This window comes from Crocuta crocuta, unplaced genomic scaffold (genome assembly GCF_008692635.1).
Source record: "Crocuta crocuta isolate KB4526 unplaced genomic scaffold, BGI_CrCroc_1.0 scaffold179, whole genome shotgun sequence".
Lineage (NCBI taxonomy): Eukaryota > Metazoa > Chordata > Mammalia > Carnivora > Hyaenidae > Crocuta > Crocuta crocuta.
In genome coordinates, this window is record NW_027551568.1 from 5,012,682 (window position 1) to 5,034,625 (window position 21,944).

The 21,944-nt window shown below is 54.7% G+C and overlaps 1 protein-coding gene across 1 annotated transcript in view; it reads left to right on the top strand.

The window, feature by feature from the left end:
• Positions 1-21,944, top strand: part of EVC2 (EvC ciliary complex subunit 2) — a 135,925-nt gene that overhangs the window by 505 nt on the left and 113,476 nt on the right. Inside the window, exons 2-7 of the mRNA XM_077750384.1 lie at positions 19-122; positions 7,841-7,892; positions 11,082-11,248; positions 14,607-14,675; positions 16,665-16,851; positions 21,546-21,655. Of these exons, the coding sequence (XP_077606510.1) occupies positions 19-122; positions 7,841-7,892; positions 11,082-11,248; positions 14,607-14,675; positions 16,665-16,851; positions 21,546-21,655 (689 nt within the window). The remainder of the gene's footprint in view (positions 1-18; positions 123-7,840; positions 7,893-11,081; positions 11,249-14,606; positions 14,676-16,664; positions 16,852-21,545; positions 21,656-21,944) is intronic.

Sequence of the window (21,944 nt, forward strand, 5' to 3'; positions counted from 1 at the left end):
CCGGGCCCGGGGACCGAGGCCGCCTCCCCGCGGGCCCGGGTCCCCTCGGGCGCCCCCTCGGAGGACAGTCTTCTCCGGATCTCCCCGCAGCTCTGGGGGCGGGACCCGAGCGGACTGCGCAGGTAAGAAGGGCGCGCCCCTAGTCACCGGTCGGACTCAGGCCAGGCGGGGCTCCGTCTACACCAGCGGCGGGGAGGCCCCTTCGAGTTGGGAAGCCTATCGGAGGGAGGGCGAGGTCTGAGTCGGATGCTTCGGGCGTNGGGCAGTAAGCCTTTGCGGCGTCCACCGCGCGGGTGGGATCGGGAGGGAGGTGAGTTCGTGTCGGTGCCGCGGCGGCAGAGGTCGTTAGAAGCCCGGTGCAGGTTCATCGACGGCACTGCCTTGGTGGCTGAATTTATCCACTTCCCGTCCCACTGTGGCCACCAGCCTGGGAACGCACAGAGCCCTGGCTGTCTCCCTCGATTCCCCTTCCCCTGAAACANCCCCCAACCACAGTCGCTTGGTTCAGTCCCCACGACTTAGCCTCTGGCCTTTGGTGACTGTTTCTTCTGAGTCTCCCCCACCCCTAATTTGGGCTCTTTCCCACTCATTTCTCCCCAGATGGCTGGCGTCGAGGGGTGGTGTCCCTATGACCACCTCCCTCCCCAGTCCACACCCCGTGCCACCAATCCCTGGCAGAGTCAGGCTTCTGTTCCCAGGACCGCCCTGTTCAGTGGCTCTCTCCCCATGGCCTTGGGGTCCTCCCCACCCTCCCCCAGGGCCTGGCTTCCCTGGTCCTGTTGGGTCTTTGGCCTGCAAGCCCCCAAGGCGCTTGCTACACTTGCTACAGATTTTAAATCTCTAGGAGATTCTGTTCATTTTCCATTATTCAGAGAAGACAAAGTAATAACCGTGGATTTGCTGAGCTTTTAAAAAGTCCCCACGGCCGCATTTCACAGGGTCCTTTCATGTGCTTCCGTCCCACGAGGTGGGACGCATCTGGTCCATTTTGCAGAGAAAATCCGGACCGGGGAGCCACTGCCCCCACCCCCCCACTCAGGCCTGTCCCGTGCTCTCGCCCTGGTCCCCATGTTCGGAGCCCACTCACCTGGCCTGCTCGCAATTGGTCTTCTCTCTGAGAAGCAAGTGCCGGGACATGCTGGGGGACACTTGTTGCAAGGCTCCACAAGATAGTGCTTTGGAAACCTGAAGACAGACGCTTAGCGGTATCTTATTATCTGTCCCTTCCTGCGAAGGATAAACTGAGCGGCGGTCACGACCATTTCCCAGGTGCCCTAAGGTGCTCTGTCCAACACGGGAGCCGCTCGCCATGTGTGGTTATTTAAATGCAAACATTGCAAGCACTTAATGACCGCGTGTGCTAGAGCGCAGGCTGCAGAACATTCTCACCATGGCAGAAAGTTCCATGGAACGTTTCTTGGACGAAGAGAAGGCCTTGAAGGGTTGAGTGGACAAGAGGCTTCTGAGTTAGCCGATCACGTCTAGAGTTTCTAGGTGCCAGGCCTCGTTCGGGGTCCCTGGGAGGTAAGAGAACAAGCTGTCTCTTCTTTTAAGAAGTCTGCGTTCCTGCGGAAAGACAAGGAGTACACAGTGGTGCCAGGCGGTGGTTTAGGCTGCAGAGAAAAATACAGTGGGTAGAGTGGGCAGTGAGCGCTGTCTAGGGAGCGGTCAGGGTGGGCACTTTGATGCGGTGCCAGGTGAGCAGAGCCCTGGGTGGAATGAGGGAGGGCAAGGCCACGTCCAGAAGAGCCTCCCGGAGTGCCATGATAGCGAGGCCGGGGGTGGGGTGTGCTCGGTGTGGTCCAGGACCAGCAAGGAGGCCCCAGGGTCGACAGAGCACTTGGGGGTGTGGAGGAGGTGAGGCCAGAAGGGTGAGGAGGGGCCAGATCAGGAAAGGTCCCGTGGCGTATGCCCAGAATCCCGGCTGTTACTCTGAGTTAGATGGAAGGTGTGCGGGTGTTGAGCCGGAAAGTGACACTCTGTGGCTCATCTTTCTGAAGAAGCCCCGCCCCCTTCCTCCAAGACCAAGGGCAGAATGACAGCAAGAGTGGAGGCGACTGGGAGACCAGGCCCAGGAACGCTGGACCAGGGTGGGTAATGGTGGGCTGCTGGCTGTGGGGTTTCTGATGTATTTTGAAGGTGGAGCCAGTGGGATTTGCTGGGATTGGTTGGGAGGGGGGGCCGGGGAGAGGAGTCAAGGATGAAGCTGAAGATTTCGGCCTGAGCAAGTGGAAGAATAGAGGTGCCATTGGCTAACATGCCGAAGCCCCTCTCGGCCATCAGGAATTCTGTTCCCGTCTTGTGCCTCTGAGCTGGGCGTGTGCAGTGGAGCGTTGGGTCGGCAAGTCTGGACTTAGTTGAGGGATCTGAGCTGGTGACACCGGGCAGTGGTCAGCTGAGAAATGGCTGAGCTCACCTTTGGGGTAAGTATGGATTGGGCAGAGGGAGGCCTTAGGGCAGCGCCCTGGAGCGACGCCAGAGCCTATGGCTGGGCAGGGAGAGGGAGGGACCGAGCACAGGAGATGAGAAGGTATGGCTGGTGTGACAGGAAGGGAACCAAGACTGTGACCCGGAGGTCAGGGGAGGAGAGCGCTAAAGGGAGAGGGGCCTTGGTCGAGGCAGAACAATGCCTCCCCCCCCCATACATCCCCATCTGTCCGGAACTAGTGAACGTGTTAGGTTATCTGGCAAGGGGGAATTAACATTGCAGATAGTTGCTATTCAGCTGCCCTTAAAAGAGAGAGGTTACCCTGGATTCTCTGGGTGGTGCTGATGTAATCACAAGGGCCCTAAAACATGAAAGAGGGTGCAGAAGAGAGAGTGGGAGAGCACCGTGGCTTTGGAAGGAGGTCATGGTGATTCGGTGGGAGGAGACCCTGCTGCAGCTGGCCTTGAGGATTCTGGAAGGGGCCCTGATCTAAGGCACGTGGGTGGTCTCCGGAAGCCAGAGAAGGCCAAGAAATGGACTTTCCCTTAGAGCCTCCAGAAAAAATAGGTAGCCCTGCGCACACTTGGAATTTTAGCCTGTTGAGGCTCGTGTCAGACTTCTGGCCTCCAGAAGTGTAAAGTAATAAGTGTGTGTTGCTTTAAGCTGTTAAGTTCATGGTGGCTGCTACAGCAGCAACGGGATGCTAATACAGTCCCAGATCGGATGCTGCTGGGGAGTTGTGTGCAGTGAGGATGCGCAACTAGGTACTTAACAGCCCTGTAGAGGTCATGGTGACCTTCTCAGGGGCTGCCATTTTGGAGGGAGGGATAGCCAGGGAGGTGAAGGCTGGGTATCAAAAGGGGGTATCGGCTGGTGCCCGAGTATGGTGTCCCCGAAAGCAGCCTGCTTCGTGTGGCCATGGAGCCCTGGGAGAGGCACCCTCCAGGCTGGCGATACCCAGAAACCAGGGAGATCCCCGGACCCATGGCCAAGGGCTCCCGGCACCTGGGGTTCCCAAGGGCTTTCGTGGGTTGTTCGCCCCCTTGGAACAAAGTAGCATTGCCCCCTTCAAGTGGAAGTGTGTCGGTAAAGAGACCATCACCCCTCGGTGAGGTCAGGGGCCAGGTCTGCTCTGCTCACCTGGCGGTGCCTCGCGCGCGGCCGGCCGTGCAGCAAATGCTGGCTGAGAGGATGGGTGGAGCCCAGGACCCAGGGGTTGTACCCACGTGCCGGTGTGAGGGTGTTGGGTGCACGCCAGGGACCTCGTGGATATATGTGGTGTAAGTTCACAGCCTTCCCGTTTTAGAACAGCTTTAGATTTTAGAAAAATTGAGTGTGTCGTAGAGAAAGTTCGTATATATCTGCCACGGCCCCACATCTGGTTTTCCCTGTTGCTAACGTCGTACCTTAGTATGGTACAGTTGTTGTAGCTAACGGACTCGTGTTATTAATATTATTATTAAAGTCCTTAGTTTATTCAGACTGCCTGAACTTTTATTTTTTTAACCCAATGCCCTTTTTCTGTCCAGGATCGCACCCAGGTCATCATAGGATAATGTTCAGTCATCTTGTCTCCTTAGGCTTCCCTTGGTTGTGTAGGCGTCTCAGACTTTCTCTTTTTTGATGAACCTGGCAGTTTTGAGGGTCAGTTGTTTCATAGGGTGCCGCCCCCCACCCCCCGGGGTTTGTCTGGGTGCCTAGTGTCAACAGGGTTTATCGCTGTTGGTATTGACCTTGACCTCCTGGCTGGAGTAGCGTTGGCCAGGTTTCTCACTGTGAAATTACCCTTCCTCCTATATCGGACTCGTTAAGAGGAGGTCCCCGTGTGCAGCCTGGATCTGTGTTGTTACCATGAGATGTTTTCCCTGCCGGATGGCGGTAAAGACTCACTCCGTCCACACTGGTTGGTGCACCATAACAGCGTCTGGCAGACGGAAGGATGCTTGGGGCAGAGGTACCTCCTTCTGCCTGGTGGAAGGCGCTTTATGATCTGGTGGCCGTGCTGGCCACATACTCCTGTCCGAGGAGACTTTGGGGACAGTGTTCATGTTGGGTGTGAGGGACCCGGAAGACCCCAAAAGAACAGGTGTACAGGGCAGCTCCGTAGCGTGGCCTCCATTGCTCAGTCACTGTTACGTTGTTGTTGTAGTGACTCATGGAGGTGTGGCTCTAGTTGTAGGGGATGAAACAACACGGATGGTGTGGAGAGAAGGGGCCCCCTCCCCTGCCCGCAGGGGCACCACTCCTTTCCCCGAGCCGCCAACGCTGACACTTCAGCACCTCTTTCTAGACTTCTCAACATAATAACATGTGGTCATGATACGTTATGTAGCATATTGTTAAGTGTATTAAGTATATGATAAGGGTGAACTATGTTATTAAATATCTATGTGTGCTTTAAACTTGTTAAACATAGAAGTAAATGTATGTACAGATAAACATAGCTATATGTAAACAAATACATATTAAAATGAACATGTAAACACAGTGATTAGATACAGAATAACGTATGTAAAGCATAGAAATCCATTTTTTAATGTTTTTTGTTTTTAAATTTCTGAGAGAGAGGAGAGAGAGAGAGCATGAGCAGCAGGGGAGGGGCAGAGAGAGGGAGAGACAGAATCTGAAGCAGCTCCAGGCTCTGAGATGTCAGCACAGAGCCTGACACGGGGCTCGAACCCACGAACTGTGAGATCATGACCTGAGCCAAAGTCAGACGCTTAACTGACTGAGCCACCCAGGTGCCCCTAGAAATCCATTTTTATTAAAAGGAATCACATTATAGTTTTGCGATCCAGTGATTTCTCTTGAATCTTAATGTTCTTTGTAGGTCACAGATCTGCTCTATTGGGTTATTCATTTATTTTTATTGGTAATTGTGCTGAAATACACACAACCTAAATCACTGTTTTAACCACTGCCCAGCACCCGGCTTGCTGGCGTTAAGCACAGTGACGACACTGTGCGGCCACCATGCGTCATCTCCGGAACACTTCCTCTCGGCAAAGCTGAAACTCTGTCCCCGAGAAACGCTAACTCCCCTGGCCTCCCTCCCCCAGCCCCTAGCGCCCACCACCCTTCTTTCCGTCTCTGTGAAGCTGACCACTCCAGAGGCTTCCTGCAAGTGCAGTCGGTGTTTGTCTTTTTGTGGCCGGCTCATTTCTCCCGGCACAATGTTGTGAGAGGTCGTCCACGTGGTAGCAGGTATCAGAATGTCCTCCCCTTTTAGGGCTGAAAAACATCCCATCCTCGGGATGGACCATATTGTGCTTGTCCACTGATCTGCCCACGGACACTTGGTCTGTTTCCACATTTTGATTATTGCGACTAATGCGCTGTGAACACGTGCACATGGGGCACCTCACTGCCATCCCATGAACATGTGCGCACCGGGCACTTCTCTGCAATCCCGTGAACACGAGTGCACCGGGTACCTCACTGCGATCCCATGAAAATGCAGGCACGGGGCACCTCACCGCAGTCCTGTGAACACGTGCGCAGGCGGGTATCACACTGCAATCCCGTGAACATGGGTGTGGGGTACCTCAGTGTGATCCTGTGAACACGCAGGTACCAGTATCTAACCCCCGTCCTTCTCTTAGTCGTTTTGGGTGTTCCCCTATGTGTTGTGTTTTCTTTTTTCTAAGCTTATTTATTTATTTTGGGATAGAGAAAGAGTGGAGGAGGGGCAGAGAGACAGGGAGAGAGAATCCCAAGCAGCACAGAGCCCAGTGCTGGGCTCAATCCCCAAAACTGTGAGATCATGACCTGAGCTGAAATCAAGAGTTAACACTTAACCCACTGAGCCACCCAGGCTCTGTGTTATTTCTTAAACTGGGTTTTTTTTTTTGGCGATGGGTCAGGTGTGGACACGGAATGGCACGTGAGAGAGGAGGAGATTGCTTGTACCCACAGAGCCTAGAGGAGGGGGACACGCTGCACACGGACCCGATGGGGGCGGAGAGAGAGGAGACACCCGTGTCTTTGTGGGGGTTAGGGGAAGAGGGGGCTTTCTGGTGCATGTGATGCTGTAAGGTTGCCTTGGGGTAAGGCAGGAAGGGCTCAAGGGCGGGTCTCCTGCAAGGCTGACTGGGTCTGACTTGTTTTCTACCTTCTGGCTGTGTCCTCACCCCTCTCTGTGTTCCCCTTTGCTCCCTCCTCACCCCTCCACGGGCGGATGTCACATTCCGGCCCTGCAGACCGGCCTTCGTGCAGCCAGGAGAGCTGGCTTCTGTCATCCCCCAAAGGGCTGTCCAGGGTCCTGGGCGCCTGGGGGCCTGCATGGACTGGGTCTGAAACACGTGGCCTTCAGTGGCCAAGGGACGGGCTCATGTGACCACAAGCAAGGATGCCGGGAAAGCCATCCAGGCAGGCAGAGACCGTGGCCACGCAGTTCTCTCTCAATCCCGTGGCGTCCTGCGCAGCTGAGGGCCGTCTCAACAGCCGCCACGGGAACTGGCCTTCAGGCCAGGCCCCCAGCCAGCCCGGGTTCCCCTCTCGGCTCTCATGGCCTTCCCTGCCTGTGCACAGCCTTTCCCCCTCAGCACAGCACATTCAGAGCTGGGCTGTAGGGGCTCAGAGCGAGTTCCCAGCACTTCTTCCCTGTGGGAGCTGCAGGGAGTGATGCAGTTACCCGAGTCTGGGGATTTTACTGGAAAATGAGAACGGCACTCATTTCACTATTATGAAGACCAGTCGTCTAACTCCCTTGAGTGTACAGCATGGGACCCAGCCCATTTCATGGGCTCAACCCAGGGCAGCTTTATTTTTATTAATTCACAGGAGAAAGGTCTGGGCCTTTCCAGGGCCCGCTGTTTTATAGAGGTGGGGTGAGAGAGTTAGCTGGGCCCTCTGTGGGCAGGTTTCATCACTGAGCAAGGTGAAGCAGGTGGGGGGAGGCTTTGAGATATTCACTTCTTAGCGGAGGGTCTGAGGCTCAGAGAGACTGAGCCACTTGGCTAAGGATGCACAGCACCTCGATGGTTCTAGCCAGAATCCAGTTCTCTGGTCTCTTTATCTAGTATTTTACGAGCCACTCCAGAGGAACTGCATAGGCACTGGCAAGATGGTGGGAATTCAGAGGCTGGAGTTTCAACCGGTGTCACGGGGTTAGGGAAAGGCAGAGCTGGGATTCGAACTCAGGTCTGTCTGAGTACATTGACATTTTGACCACACGGTGCTGCATTCTGGACAGCTTCCCAAAATGCAGTCGTGACTGAGTTGATGGTCTCTGGGGGAAAGAGAAGGTAATCCCGTACTCACGGTGGAAGTGGTTGAGCTAGAAAAATGTATTTCAGATTTCCAGGTAAAAGCTCAACTCATCTCTGTATGAGCCACTTACGAAAATGACTCTTGATCACTTCTTACAAGTGGGGTCTTCGGTTAGTGACTTTGGCCTTTGGAATTTTTTAGGACTTGCCCCATTTGATTTGGCCCAGCGTGGAAAGCTCTCACGTTAAGACCGGTAAGTTTGTCTTTTGTTTGATTTTTTTCATTGCTTCGACCCTGAAAGAGAATTAAATCGCACACGTCTTGCCTCCACTTGCCTTACATTCCACCGACCCGCCCACCTTGGGCAAATATGTTACATTATCTGCTGACCTGACGGGGCAAGGGCAGCGTGTTGTCCCCTCCAGCCGCTGGCGGAGCTCCAGACACAGAGCAGGGCTCAGGGGCAGGTGTCCTGTCTGGATTCTCCCCCGAGGGAGTCTGATTGAATACAGAAGGTGCATATTAGCCAGGTGTGTGTGTTTCCTGCGGCTGCAGTAACAAATCACCCCAAACGTCATGGCTTAAAACCAGCACAGATTTATTCTCTCGGAGTTCTGGAGGGCAGAAGTTCGGAATCCGTTTAGCTGGCTGAGGTCAAGGTGTCGCACTTCCTCCGAGGCTCCAGGGAGAGCGTTTGTTCCTTTTCCAGCCTCTCTAGCTGTGCTCCGGGCATTCCGCGGGTCCTGGCCCCTTCCTCCGTCTCAGAGCCAGCAGGCCAGCATCTTGCCTCAGTGGTCCTGTGGCCTTCGCCTCTTCTGCCGGTCAGCTCTCTCTCTGCCTCCTTCTCAGAAGGACACCTGGGGTTACGTTTACGACCACCTGCTAGTCCAGATGATTTCCTCATCTCAGGGCTCTTGATTTAATCACATGGGAGAAGTCCCTGCTGCATATAGCCTGACATATTTATTTACTGGTCCCCCGGACCAGCTCCCGGGCACCTTCGGGCGTCATTTGTCAGCCTACCATATCAGGAGACAGAAATTGAGCTGAAACTCACCTACGCAAAACAGAATTTGCTGGCCTTGTAAGGCCGGGGCGTGGCCAGATCAAGGAGCTCCGGGCGCCCCTGGGCTGCGTCTTTCATCTCAGCCCTGCTTCCCCCTCGGAGCCTTTGGGGAGCCGTACAGCCGGCCCTTCCGCAGCAGAGACTTCCCAGTAGCTTGCCAAGGTCCAGGGGCGACCGATGGGCTGAGCCTGGGTCCTGTGTCTGGCCCCGACCCCGTCACTGGGGCTGGGGACGGACCCTTCCATGTTCCGTGCCTCCTTCTGCCTCCTGGGAACTTGGATGGGCAGGGCCAGGGTGGCCCCGCTTGTGTGCGCAGACTGAGCAGGGTGCTTCCTGAGTAGAGGAGGGGCCTCGCTGACCAAACCCTCTTTCCAGCCGGAGTCCTGGAGTTTGAGTAAAATAGATTGAGATGGGGGCGCCTGGGTGGCTTAGTCGGTTAAGCGTCCGACTTTCGCTCAGGTCATGATCTCGCGGTTCGTGGGTTCGAGCCCCGCGTCGGGCTCTGTGCTGACTGCCGGCTCGGAGCCTGGAGCCTGTTTCAGTCTGTGACTCCCTCTCTCTCTGACCCTCCCTGCTCACGCTGTCTCCCTCTCTCTCTCCTAGAAAATAAATAAAACATTTAAAAAAAATAGATTGAGATGATGTCACTGCAATGGTAGAGAACCTTTTATTTGTTGACGATGCAAACCTGTTGGCAAGAGGGAGCATGGCTACTACTCTGACTGCGTTAAGATTCTGACTGCATTAAGAGCAAGGGATGGAGAAGTAAGGTCCCTGGGAGGGGCTTCAGGGAGGGCTTCCTGGAGGAGGTGCTCCTTAGCAAGGTCCTGAGAAGTGACAGTTCAGCAGAACAAGGGGATGGAAGGAGGGGCTTCCAGCCGTATGGCAGCCAGAGGCAGGAGAGTGAGGGTGCCACCCAAGAACTGCACAGATGGCACAGATTGGTGGCAAGAATGGGGAGGCCACGGAGCGATGATGTGCTGGGTGGATAGTCTTCTGGCTGGAGCTTCTGAGGGCGGGGGGGGCGTAAGCAGGTGCACCAGAGGTAAAGCCGAGAGTGGCCTAAGATTTTATGTCCAGCAAGTCTGCCGAGAAAGCGTGTGTCCCTTAGCCCGAGGAGCTGGGTAAGGGTCCAGAGACAGGCGTCCAGTCCCACTAGCACCTGTGTGATTTACTCCGACCTGAGTCAGCAGCTGGCCTGGCAAGGCGCCCACTCGCTTACCTGGCGAGGCCTCAATGCTCACCTTCAGCCCTGTTCCAACTTTGTGACCTGACTCAACCACAGACACCGTCCAGGAAGAAAGGGACTCATTTTATCCAGGATCTAATTCCACACCTTTTTTTAAATTCACATGCTTATTTATTCCAACGTGTATTTTGAAATTATAAAAGTTTTCAAAAGCACGTGTAGAAGATCATGCCGTCAGTATACTGTAAGGAAGACCGAGAGGGAAATTCATTCTTAATCAGAATCCAGTTTGTGGCTGGATAGAAGGTAAACGTTGAAAACGTGCACTTCCGCAGACATTTGAGGTTCTGGCGTCGAGCCCTGGTTACTCTGAGTGTGTTCACGTTCTGCATGTCGTCTCCTTTGCTCCGTAGGCAGCCCCTTCTTGGGGATATTTTAGCTACATCCTCAGGTGAGGGAAACTGAGGCTCAGAGGGTTCCGGGGCCACATAGGCAATCAGCACCCACTGCTTACAGCCCTGCCAGGATGTTCTAAGTGACACTTATATTTACTCGTGGTGCTCGTGAGTTTTCAACAGTCATTGACACGGAGCGAATTCTGGAGGGACCTCTTCCATGTTGGGGGGCTCGGCAGGCAGTGGCCCGTCCTCCTCAGGGCCACCATCAGTGGTGCTCAGCGAGGGCCCCTTCTGCAGCAGACGGGTCCTCAGAAGGACCCAGTGAGCTGAGACTTACTCTCCTGTCCTCTGTAGAGTTAGGGAAACTGAGGCACAGGGAGGTTGGATGACTTCCCCAAGGACACAGCTGGTGAGTGACAGAGGCAGGATTCGAACCCAGGGCTGTCCAATGCCATGTGTGGGCACCTCCCTTGCCTGGTGGTCTGATTCTACAGTCTGGGGTGGGGGTGGGGAACCCGGGAATGCACATATTAGCACACATCCACCATAAGCTGCATGAACTTTGAGAAACGCTCTCTTTAGGCTCGATAGCCCCTCAGTGGGCATGTCTCGTATCCCTGGGAAAGAGAGTGTAAGTCATTCATTTGTTCATTCATTCACTTACTCAATTTCAGCAAGCCCCTCTCGGCCAGCGCCTTCTGTACACACGCGGTCTGCCCCCCGGGTCTATCCTCCCTATGTCTTACCACCTCCTGCATTACGTCCTGCGCATGCACTGCTGTTTTGCAGGGGGAGCACCGTTGAGAAGGAAATTCAGCAGGAAAAGTGAGGCCTTTAACGCACTCGCGGCTTCCGCAGCCTCTCCTGGGCCCTGGACCCCACCCACGTTTGCTTTCACCCCCTCGGGGCCCAAGAAGGCTTTGTCTAAAAGAGAGTCTCCTATAACTCAGCGCCTGGTAAGTCATGCATTCGGTGCTTCGACAGAAAGAATCAGAAGTTGGAAAGAACCCAGTCTGGGGCCAACTGTGTGTAAAACGCCGCAGACTTTGGTTCTGCAGAAAAGCCTGGTCCTTCCCTTCCACTAAGTACAGGTATTATTCCTAAGAGCTTTTTTCTGAGGTACAACGTCTAGTATTTGAGATGAATCGGAGGTTCGGATCTGAGCAGTGGGCTGCTGGTTCTGAAGTGGGGCTCTGGTCCTGCTTCTGTGGGACCCATTCGAGGCCGGCTCTCGTAAGCACGCTGCTACCCACCGCAATGGCGAGCATTTAACAAGTGTTGACTGCGCCAGGCCCTGGCGTTAGCAGTTTCTGTGCATCATCTTGTCAGAGCCTCATTACGAGTTCTATAAGCAGGTGCTGTTTAGGGAGCAGGATGAGAGAGATTACAAAACGTGTTCGGGGTCCCGCAGGTGAAGTGCGGAACCAGGGTTCGGAGCCCCTGCCCTTCACCGCGGCGCCACGCACTGCTGTTGTGTTTGTGTTTTTTCTTTTAAATGTTTATCCATTTTTGAGAGGGGGAGAGAGCGAGAGCACATCAGTGGGGGAGGGCCAGAGACAGAGGGAGACAGAGAATCTGAAGCAGCTCCAGGCTCTGAGCTGTCAGCACAGAGCCCGGCATGGGGCTTGAACTCACGAACTCTGAAATCATGACCTGAGCGTGAGCCACCCAGCCACCCCACTGCTGTGATTTCCTATTCTGTTTTGTTTGTTGCCTCACATAGGACTGCCCTTTTTTTTTTTTTAAGTTATTTATTTTGAGGGGTGGAGAGGGGCAGAGAGAGAGAGAATCACAAGCAGCCCCCACATTCAAGGGAAAAACCNAATCTGAAGCAGCTCCAGGCTCTGAGCTGTCAGCACAGAGCCCGGCATGGGGCTTGAACTCACGAACTCTGAAATCATGACCTGAGCGTGAGCCACCCAGGCACCCCACTGCTGTGATTTCCCATTCTGTTTTGTTTGTTGCCTCACATAGGACTGCCCTTTTTTTTTTTTAAGTTATTTATTTTGAGGGGTGGAGAGGGGCAGAGAGAGAGAGAGAGAATCTCAAGCAGCCCCCACATTCAAGGGCAGAGCCCAACACGGGGCTCGATCCAGTGGCTGCGAGTTCATGACCCGAGCCTAAATCAAGAGTTGGATGCTTAACCGACTGGGCCACCCAGGCACCCGAGCTGCCTTTTACTTATAATTTCATGACCTAAGATGGTGTGAGGGCCACTGAGCTCGCTTCTCAGCCCCCTGCTAAGTTTTGAATTCGTTTCTTAGAGCTGCCAAACCCAGTAGCTTAAAACAGATTTATTCTGTCACTCTTCTCGAGGCTAGAAGCCCAACATCAAGGAGTGGGCAAGAGCCATGCACCCTCTGAAGGATGCAGGGGAATCCTTTCTTGCCTTTTCCACCTTCTGGTAGCTTCTTTGGCTTCTGGCCACATCACTTCAATCTCTACATTGAGATTCTCCAGAAAATCAGAATCAATAAGAACTGTGTGTCTGTGTGTACTCCCTCCTCCTCGCGGGCAGTCGGTCTTTCTTGTTAATTCCTCAACTGATTGGGTGAGGCCCACCCACATTCTGCAGGATCCTCTGCTTTATTCACAGGCCACGGATTTAAATGCTCATCTCACATGAAGCAAAGTGCCTTCACAGACACATCTGGATGTGTTTGACTAAAAATCTGGGTGTCGCGGCCAAATTGACGCATAAACTGTGAGATAGCACTGTTTCCACCTTCACACGGCCTGCCTTCTGTGTTTTTTCTTTTCCTTTTGCTCATAAGGACACCTGTCATTGGATCTTGGGCCACCTAAACCCAGTCGACCTAAATTTAGAATAGAAGGATCTTGTTATGATCCTTAATTACATCTTCAGAGATCCCTTTTCTAATGAAGGTCACATTCGCTGGTTCCAGGGGTCAGGATGCAGACCTCTCTTTTTGGGGGGCCACCACACGACTCCTGACAGTGGTAGTCATTGTTCTTTGGGGTTTCTGTCACTAGGAACAGAGGACTCGTGGCCTCTCCTTGTCACATGTCTGTGCTCTCACCCCTCCTGCGTGTGTGTGCGCAAAAGCCGTGACTAGCCATGCTGTCGGAGGGTCAGAAGAACAGAAAGCCAGGTGCCGGCTCTCAGGCTCGTGAAGGTCAAAGGCATCGGGGGAGGGGTGGACGGAGAGCTCACCTGGGGTCGGAGGCCTGGTTGGGCTGATGCTGGGCTGATGCGACACCTTCTCAGGGACGTGACTTCCCTTCTCTCCGCCCTTGTCTCTGCACAGAGAGAAGGGCTGCACGTGTGGAAGCGCAGGATGTGGGGTCACAGAGCCGGGCTAGAGGCCAAGCTTCCTGCCATGGGACCCGGGGCAAGTGAGCCAACCTTCTGAGCCTTAGTGTCCTCATCTGTAAAACGGGAGAGGTAGAACTGATGTAGGGACGGGCGTGTGGCCGGGCTTGGGAAGTAACGGCCACTGTTCTGATCATTGGCATCACTGTGGGCTGCCACGGTAGGCACATGGTGGCCCCACTGCAGGAAATAGGGGGGCGGGGCAGAGCGCGGTGGGTGTGGCCCAGAGAAGCTTCCCAGTGAGTGAGGTCAGAGTCTGGTTCCGTGTAAAGGATGTGCCCTGGGGTCGGGGGGATATGACAAGGGCAGACACAGACAGATATTGGTTGTGATTATGGGGGGCATCTGGGGGGCAGGCTCTGGCTTTCCTTCGGGGATTCCCAGGGGAGCCACAGCGGGCTGAGGAGGCCTGAGCTGGGTGGATCCTCTGTGTGGACAGTGGAGCAGCTCACGGAGGCTGCCCGGGCGCCCCGTGATCCAAGCTCGCTGGGCCCCTGCTGTGTGCGGCTGGTGGACCCCGTCAGCCAGTGCCCAGGAGGAATCCACTTTTAAAGACTTTTTAACACTTTACAAAATCTCCAAAGGGTGCCTGGGTGGCTCAGTCAGTTAAGCGTCCAGCTTTGGCTCAGGTCATGATCTCACGGTTCTTGCGTTCGAGCCCCGCGTCAGGCTCTGTGCTGAGAGCTAAGTCCGCTTGGGATTCTTTCTTTTTTCCTCTCTCCCTGTGCCTCCTCTGCTCTCTTTGTCTCTCTCAAAATAAATAAATGTAAAAAAAAAGTTAAAAAACCTTCAAGATCACTTAAGGACGTTATTAGCCTCGCAGAAGCAATCCTCTACCCCTCTTTTAAAAGTGCATCTTGTACATTGTTTCATGCATTTGTTTATTTGTTTACTTATTGGTGATTTTTTTGCATCTTGTACTTTTTATTAAATATGTGTAGTGGTTTTCATTTTCTGATAATTTCCATGTTTTATTGCAGTACAGAGACATCTCCAGGGGAGTTCAAGGAACTGCTGAGGACGGAGTGATTTTTCAGAAATGCGCTGTGGTGGGTATTCACAGGTGGCTTATACTTGAAGAGAAAATAGTTGGGTTTCGACCACATCACATCTTGGTAGAGTTTTGTGTTCAAGGACTGGTGGATCATGGGTTATGCACCTGTGACTGCACACGTAAGAGAGGAAATGACATATTAGTGATCTTCAATTTCATATTGTAAAACCAGGACCAAGAGCTTTTGGTGACATTTAAATTCCTGTTAGTGAAAATGCACTGTGATCATTTATTTTTTAATTTTTAAAATGTTTCTATTACTTATTTTTTGAGAGAGAGAGAGAGACAGAGTGTGAGTGGGGGAGGAGCAGAGAGAGAGAGGGAGACGCACAATCTGAAGCAGGCTCCCAGCTGTCAGCACAGAGCCCGACGCGGGGCTCGAACCCATTAGCTGTGAGATCATGAGCTGAGCTGAAGTGGGATGCTTCACCGACTGAGCCCGCCAGGCGCCCGGCGCTGTGATCATTTAGAACAGGAAAGAAAGAATGATACGTTTTCTTTCAGATTTTGACACTGATAGGGCACTTGACTGTTTAACATTTTTATTTGGTATCTTTTACATCTTTGATCCTCAGTAAATCTGTATGATAGCGTTTCACGTTATCATTGTGTTGGGGTCTCCACGAGTGCCCTCGGGCTCCAGGATTCACTAGAAGGACTCACAGAACTCAGAAAAGCTGTTAGAATCACAGTTAGAATATGTTACAGTGAAAGGGTAGAGGTTAAGGTCAGCAGAGTAAACGGCGCAGGGGACAGAGTTGTGGGGACACCGGGCGGGAGGTTCTGCTGTCCTTCCCTGTGGGGTAGTGTGGCTGGTGTTCCATTTTCCAAATCACCGATGTGCAACATCACGTACAAAGTATCGGTGCCCAGAGACAAGCCCCTGAGCCTTGATGTCCGGGGGTTTTATTGCGGGTCCGTCACGGAGTCGTGCCGTGTCTTTGTGGCTGACTTCAAGGACTTGTCTCCAGCCCCTCCGGAGGTCACCTTGACACAGCTTGGCTCGAGGCCCCCGCCTCCTGCGGGATCGTTAGCACCGAGGGCCTGATGTGGCCCAAGGCGATACGTACACACAGATACCCTTCGCAGACAGGAAAGTCCAAGAGCTTTACAGTTAACCAACCAGCAGCTGGTCAAGGGGCCGTCCTTTCTTCCGCGTGTTCAGGGTCAGGGCCGTCCAGACCTGCGGGGTTAACCCTTTACTGCACATGCCTGGTTTTATCTCAGGCTGTCAGCTGTCCTGCCCCTTCCTGGGTACGGTCGGTGCCAGCAGTTTCTCCTGAGTCTGCATGGAGATGTTTCTGCCGTATGCATGCAGTTATGAGTGTGTGTGTGTGTGTGTGTGTGTGTGTGTGTGTGTATACACTGCTTCCCTCTGTCCTCAGCTCCTGCACCCCTTCCAGCAGGGCGGGCACCAGGCAGGGCAGGGGTGTGGGGGAAGCTTAGAGAGTGGGAACAGGGCGAGGTTGCAGGGGCCAGGCGGGGAGCCCAGCTGCGTGGGCCGCTAGGCAGCTACCAGCCGCCAAGCCGTTCAGGCCCGCGGCCAAGCCGAGCCTGCATGGGGGAGACCGGCCAGGGGGCCGGAGACTGGCTCACTCCAGCCGGGAGGTCAGATGGCCGTCCGTGGCCCTGGGCAGGTCCCTGGGGCTGGGCTGAACCTTCAATGTGACTGAGTGAGCAGAAGCCATCGTTTGCTCTTCTTGGTGACACTGTTTGCCACAGTGTGCCCAGCCTGACGGCGGTTCTGTGCTTCGACCTGTTTTCTTCCGTTTCCCTGTAAGGAGTCATTTCCCTGCATTTCAGGGTCCCAGTTACTTTGGAGCGGTCCCCAAGCAACAGCTTAGCGAAGCACAGGTCAGAACTCTCCTGGGGCCTTTGAGATCAGACCGGATAGGTTATCAAGGGCCTCGTGAGAGCGTTGTGCCCTCCTTCCGCCTCGAGGTCGGACGTGCCAGCAAATCTGCCCCTGTGTCCTCCTGGCCAGGTGTCTGGGCAGAGCGAAGTGCAGACAGCTCAGGTGAGACTGCTCGTGGACAACGCCAGGACCCCCGCGGCCACCAACCTCTCCGATCTGCTGCTGCTCGACAACGTCACTGGCCTCTCCATCAGGGAGTCCCCTGGAAACAGGACGTCGGCGGGATTCCAGGCTTTCAGAAAGAAGTTTCTGCAAGGTAATCGCAGAGCGCGTGCGGTCAGGGAGGGAAGGAGAATGTACTTAGAGACGCTGGTGGAGCGTGTGATGTGTGGCAGGCGTGTCCTTGACCACGGGACGTGGGCTCACTCACCGCGGGCTTCACTCTCAGGTGCTGGAGGGACCACCGCTCGATACCCACACCCTAAAGGCTGGATTTGTTGCTTGGGTTAGAGAGAGGTAGGAAGGGGGGGGGGGTTANTCATGACCTGAGCCGAAGTTGGACACTTAACCGACAGAGCCCCCCGGGCTCTGACACTTAAACAGAGCAAGTTTAAACGAATTCTGGGATTGTTAGCATGACTTCAGGACCATCGAATTTCTTAAAAGGGTGAGACTTCTTTTGCTCCTCCACGGAGGAAATGACTGCCCACCCCGTGACCATTGTGCTCTTGTACCTGTTACATGGTCCATTTCAATGTCCAGGGTCCACGTGGCTCGTCCATCTGCCCACACTTGCCCTCTGAGCCTCTGCAGGGCCTCAGCATCCTTCTGGACCCCTTACCATTGACAGGCTACCAGGGGATTTGGCCCACGACGGTGTGATGTCTTTGCTGGCCGTGGTTTAAGCAGTGTCATGGGAACAGTTATGATACGTCCTAGCTAAGTGGTCCTCAGCGCTTTCTCTCAAAGATGCAGAAATAAATCCCCCGGTTCTTAAGCTGGACAGAACGTAGGGCCATGAGCAGAGCACAGACTCGGTCTCAAAAGAACCTTGATTTGACTCCTCGCTTGGCCACTCAGGAGCTGTGTCTCCTATGGAAGTGGCTGAGCTTCTCTGAACTGGGGATGGCCCGTGAGTGTGCCAGTGCCTTGTGGAGCCCAGGGAAGTNTTCCCCTGGCGCCCTCCGTCGTCTGTGGTCCTGCCCGACTGCACTTGCCACTCCCCCCGCCTGCCGGCTTCTGCTCACGCCCCTGCGCCTGCCTGCGCCGCCCTCTCACCTGCACCTGCACCCCCCTGCCCTGCCCGCCCTCTTCGCCCGCTGGGGCCGTGGGCTGCCGTGAGCGCCACGTGCGGAACCCCGCCTCCCCCGCCTGGATCTCCCCTGCCTTTGCTGCACATCCCTGGATCTCGGCCTCCTCTCTGTGACCTGGGGGCTGTGACTGTACCTGCCGCAGGACGTGGCTGTGAGGATAAGGGGGTTAGGGCGCGGAGAGCGTCAGGACATGGCCTGGCCCGCGGGGTGTTGCCCATGCAGGCTGCCGTTTTGTTGTGGTTTTTCTTCTGGGCGAATGTGGTAAGAATAGAGATCCACCTCTTGACGCCGTGAAGTACACGGCGCAGAGTTGCTAAGCCAGACGCGTTGTGGACAGTGCGGCATTTGGGGTCGTGGGCTCACCGCTGTGTCCGGGGAAGGACTTTGCTGTTCAACTTGGTGGGCAGGACACTTTCCCGAGGGGGAAGTATGCGACTCTGAAATCAAGTGACCCACAGACCCAGCCTGTGGACATTCTGTGATCACTGTCATTACCACGTGGTGCTTTCCTTTCATCAGAGCCAGGGTCCTCTGGAGCATGGACAGTGAGGGGGACAGTCCACTGGGGAGCTCACTACCTGGGCATGGCAGGCAGGGAGGTCTCCCCGCCCTGGCCGAGGGCGCGCCATGGGGTCACGGGTCACTTGGGAGAGCGACACGCCGCTGGGCCAGGGGAAGCTCTGATTACGGGACCTTCACTGTGCTACCATTTCTGTTGTTCTGTGACCTCATCTTTGTGAGCCTAGTGATTTATCAGCACGTAAAGGTAGAATGAAGGCGTTGAGGATTTTTGGAGTAAAAATCTTAGTGGTTCGTGGGCTCAGCGCTCTTTTCTTCTCTTTCTTTACTTTTTGGTTTTTTTGGAGACCAGTACGTTGAGAAATGAAGCAGATCGTAGCATAGGAGGGCTCAGCCCCCATCCCTGTTCCAAGTGGAGGCAGAGCGGGAGGACAGGCCTGGGTGAGGTCAGGTGGCCCTGCGACGGGCAGAGCAGGATGGCCTTTGTCACCCCCCGGCCATCTCGGGCTGCTGCCCCCAGGCCTGCCGGCGCTGAGCACTCTTGCTTTCCACCGGCAGCCTGCTCCCGCGAGTAAGACAGGCTGCCTGGCAGAGTGTGCCCCAACCTCCCAGCAGAGTGAGCGAGGGGTGGGGGGGAGGCCAGCGCCATTTCAGGGAGGGTGCACGTGCTCATGGACTGACACCCTGGGGGTGGTGGGCGTGTGCTTGCCCTGAGGACAAGCCCCCCAGGCCCCTCACTGACCTGCGCATCTCGGGAACGCGGCTGCTCCCCCGGGGTAGGAGAGCGGTGTTGCTCAGGACCCAGGACAGTACTGGCCGCCCCCCACACCCCCCTCCGCCGAAACCACCCACCCTTTGCCCCTGTGCACTGCCAGAGCGGGGGTGGGGTGGGGGGTTGAGGTGGTTTTTCTGTCCCGGGAAGACTTTGGGAATGACTCGGAGCAGTATATGGTCAGAAAACTCAGAGGGTGCTCTGTACCCGAGGCTGGGAGTCCTCCCTGATTCTAACAGCCATTCACACACGTCCTGACACCCCAGTCAGTGAGGTGCGTCGGGTTTTGCGGCGCAATTGAGGCACAGCCCTGAGCTCATCGGCATAAAGATCCGCCAGCACCTCCCTTGTGCAGATTCTCAGGGAGAAGTGAAAATTTTTAGAAGTGAATCCCCTACAATTGGAAACCCGAATGTGGTCAAGTCCTAAAGGAATTAAAATCTGAGATCAGAATCTTTGCCCTTGTAAGTTTGAAATCCGAAGTCCAGCTTTCTCAAATTAAATTAAAATTCCCCACACCATCTTCCTAATATTTGATTCTGTCCACCCCCTCCCGCTAGAGGGCTATAACTGTCTAGAAAGAGTTGGGGTCCCTTCAGCAGCAGAAAGGACGCAGATCCTTTGTCTTAGAAGCTGAATGAGCGGAACTCCAGGTTTCTCACATGTCTCACTTCTAAAAATATTCCAGAGTTAAGGGAACACAGGAGACAGTCATGTAAACAAAGTGTGATCTGTCCCCGCAATGGAGGAGCACTCGCAGTAAGAAGGAAGGAAGTATTGGGGCACCTGGGTGGTTCAGTTGGGTAAGCGTCCGACTTCAGCTCAAATCATGATCTTGCAGTCCGTGAGTTCAAGCCCCGTGTTGGGCTCTGTGCTGACAGCTCAGAGCCTGGAGCCTGCTTCGGGTTCTGTGTCTCCCTGTCTCTCTCTCTGCCCCTCCCCCACTCACGCTCTGTCTCAAAAATAAATAAACAAAAAAAAAGAAGGAAGGAAGTACTGACCCATGCAATAGCATAGATGCACCTCAAAAAAGGTCGGTGAAAGAAATCAAACGTAAGCAGTATTGTATGGTTCCATTTCTACGAGGTGTCCAGAAAGGCAGCCTCGTCCCCAAAAGTAGAGTAGTGGTTGGCTGCACCTTTGGGTGTAAAGTTTCTTGTCCTCACAATCAGATTGTGGTTATGGTTGTACAACTCTGTAAATACACCCAGTTCCTTGACTTGCACGCTTACCAGGTGAACTGGGTGAGACATAAGGTTTATCTCAAAGCTGTTAATGCAAAAGAAGTATGACATCTCAGCCCCACCAGCACCCAGTTCAGACAACAAGCCAGGGTCAGCTCTGGCCGGGCACAGCCTTCTCCCCTGACCCAGCGCCCGTTACTTCCACACACCGTGGCTGAGGCTCAAGGCATCCGCCACAAAGAACCGGGACAGAGCTGTTTCTCATCGGTTTTAGTTCACCGAGAGCGTTTGGTCACTGGCAGGTGTGCAGAGCCCACCTGAGAGCGTCAGCTCAGTGCAAGCCTCCACGGCTAGTACTTAAGGTGGGCACAATGCACTTCCGACATCAGATGGAGGGGTGTCTCCAGGAAGAGGGGCTGAGAGCTCGCTGCCTCCAGCAAAGCTAGAAACCTGCGTGGTGGCTGCCCTGTCACCCGACCTCGTCTGGGGCCACTCTCTTTCCCGGCGATTTGTTCCCCTTGGGTTCTGAGTGTGGCCCCCTGGCCAGCAGTGGAGCTGGTCTTCGGTTCTGACTAAGGAGAGCTCTGAGCCCAGACCCTGTCTCCCAGGGATCGTCTCCTTGAGTCCAGTTGGTTTTTGTAATGAAGCAGTCAAGGCTTGCGGCTGGAGGGGCCCCACGTGAACCCACAGTGACCTCTATAGCCCCTCCCGGGTCCTGCCTCCCCATCCCCCTTGCTGTGCTCAAGGAGCCAGCCCCCTGGAGGAGCCAGTGTAGTGTTTCCTGTCGGTCTGTCAGCCGAGGCCCAAAAGTCCCATAGAGACTGTATCTCTTAGTCGTGGGGACGGAATTGTGGGGGGATAAACAGACCCTCACCTGGACTCCAAACAAAACAAAAGGGTTCTGGATTTCCCACGTGTGTGAGTGACTTCCCAAGCCCTTTTATGGACTAGGAAGATGGGCCCGCCCTATCCCTGGCAATGCTGGATGGGCCAGGGCGCCCAGGTAAGACCAGGCACCTGCCGACAGCCTCTTCCAGGTGCCAGAAGAGGGAACCCATGAGTGGGCACGCGCGTTCGCCGTCCCCGTGACGGGCACCTGAGCTCTGAGCTGCGCCCTTGCCTCCCGCATCAGTGATGATGCTGGCTGCATACGTGTGTGGCTTATCCGGGGGTGTGGTGGAGGGGCCCCCTCTTGACTCACACCTGCTTTCTTCCTGAGCAGTTGGAGACTGCTTCTCGGTCAGCTACACAGCCTCCATCCTGGCTGGAGACGTTGCGAGCGGAGACGTCCTCGTACTTCCTGCCTGGCTCACCTTCCAGAGCTCAGCACTGGTATTTCCTCGTTACTTTGATTTCTGTCTTGTTGCTCTTGGTTCAGAAGCATGGACGCGGAGTGCATAGTATCCGTTAGCTCTTTCCTTTCCTCCCTCCTCCCCTTCCCTCCCTCCTCTCTCCCCTCTTCCCTTCCTTCCTCCCTTCCCCCTTTCCTTCCTTCAGTGATACTGAATTCCAGATGAGTGCGTGGGCCCTGGGATCTCACACACTTTGCCGTGAACTTGGCTCCCTGAGCATCTCTTCGGGACCCTAACTACTCAGCTCCTGTGGGCCTGATGTGGGGTTC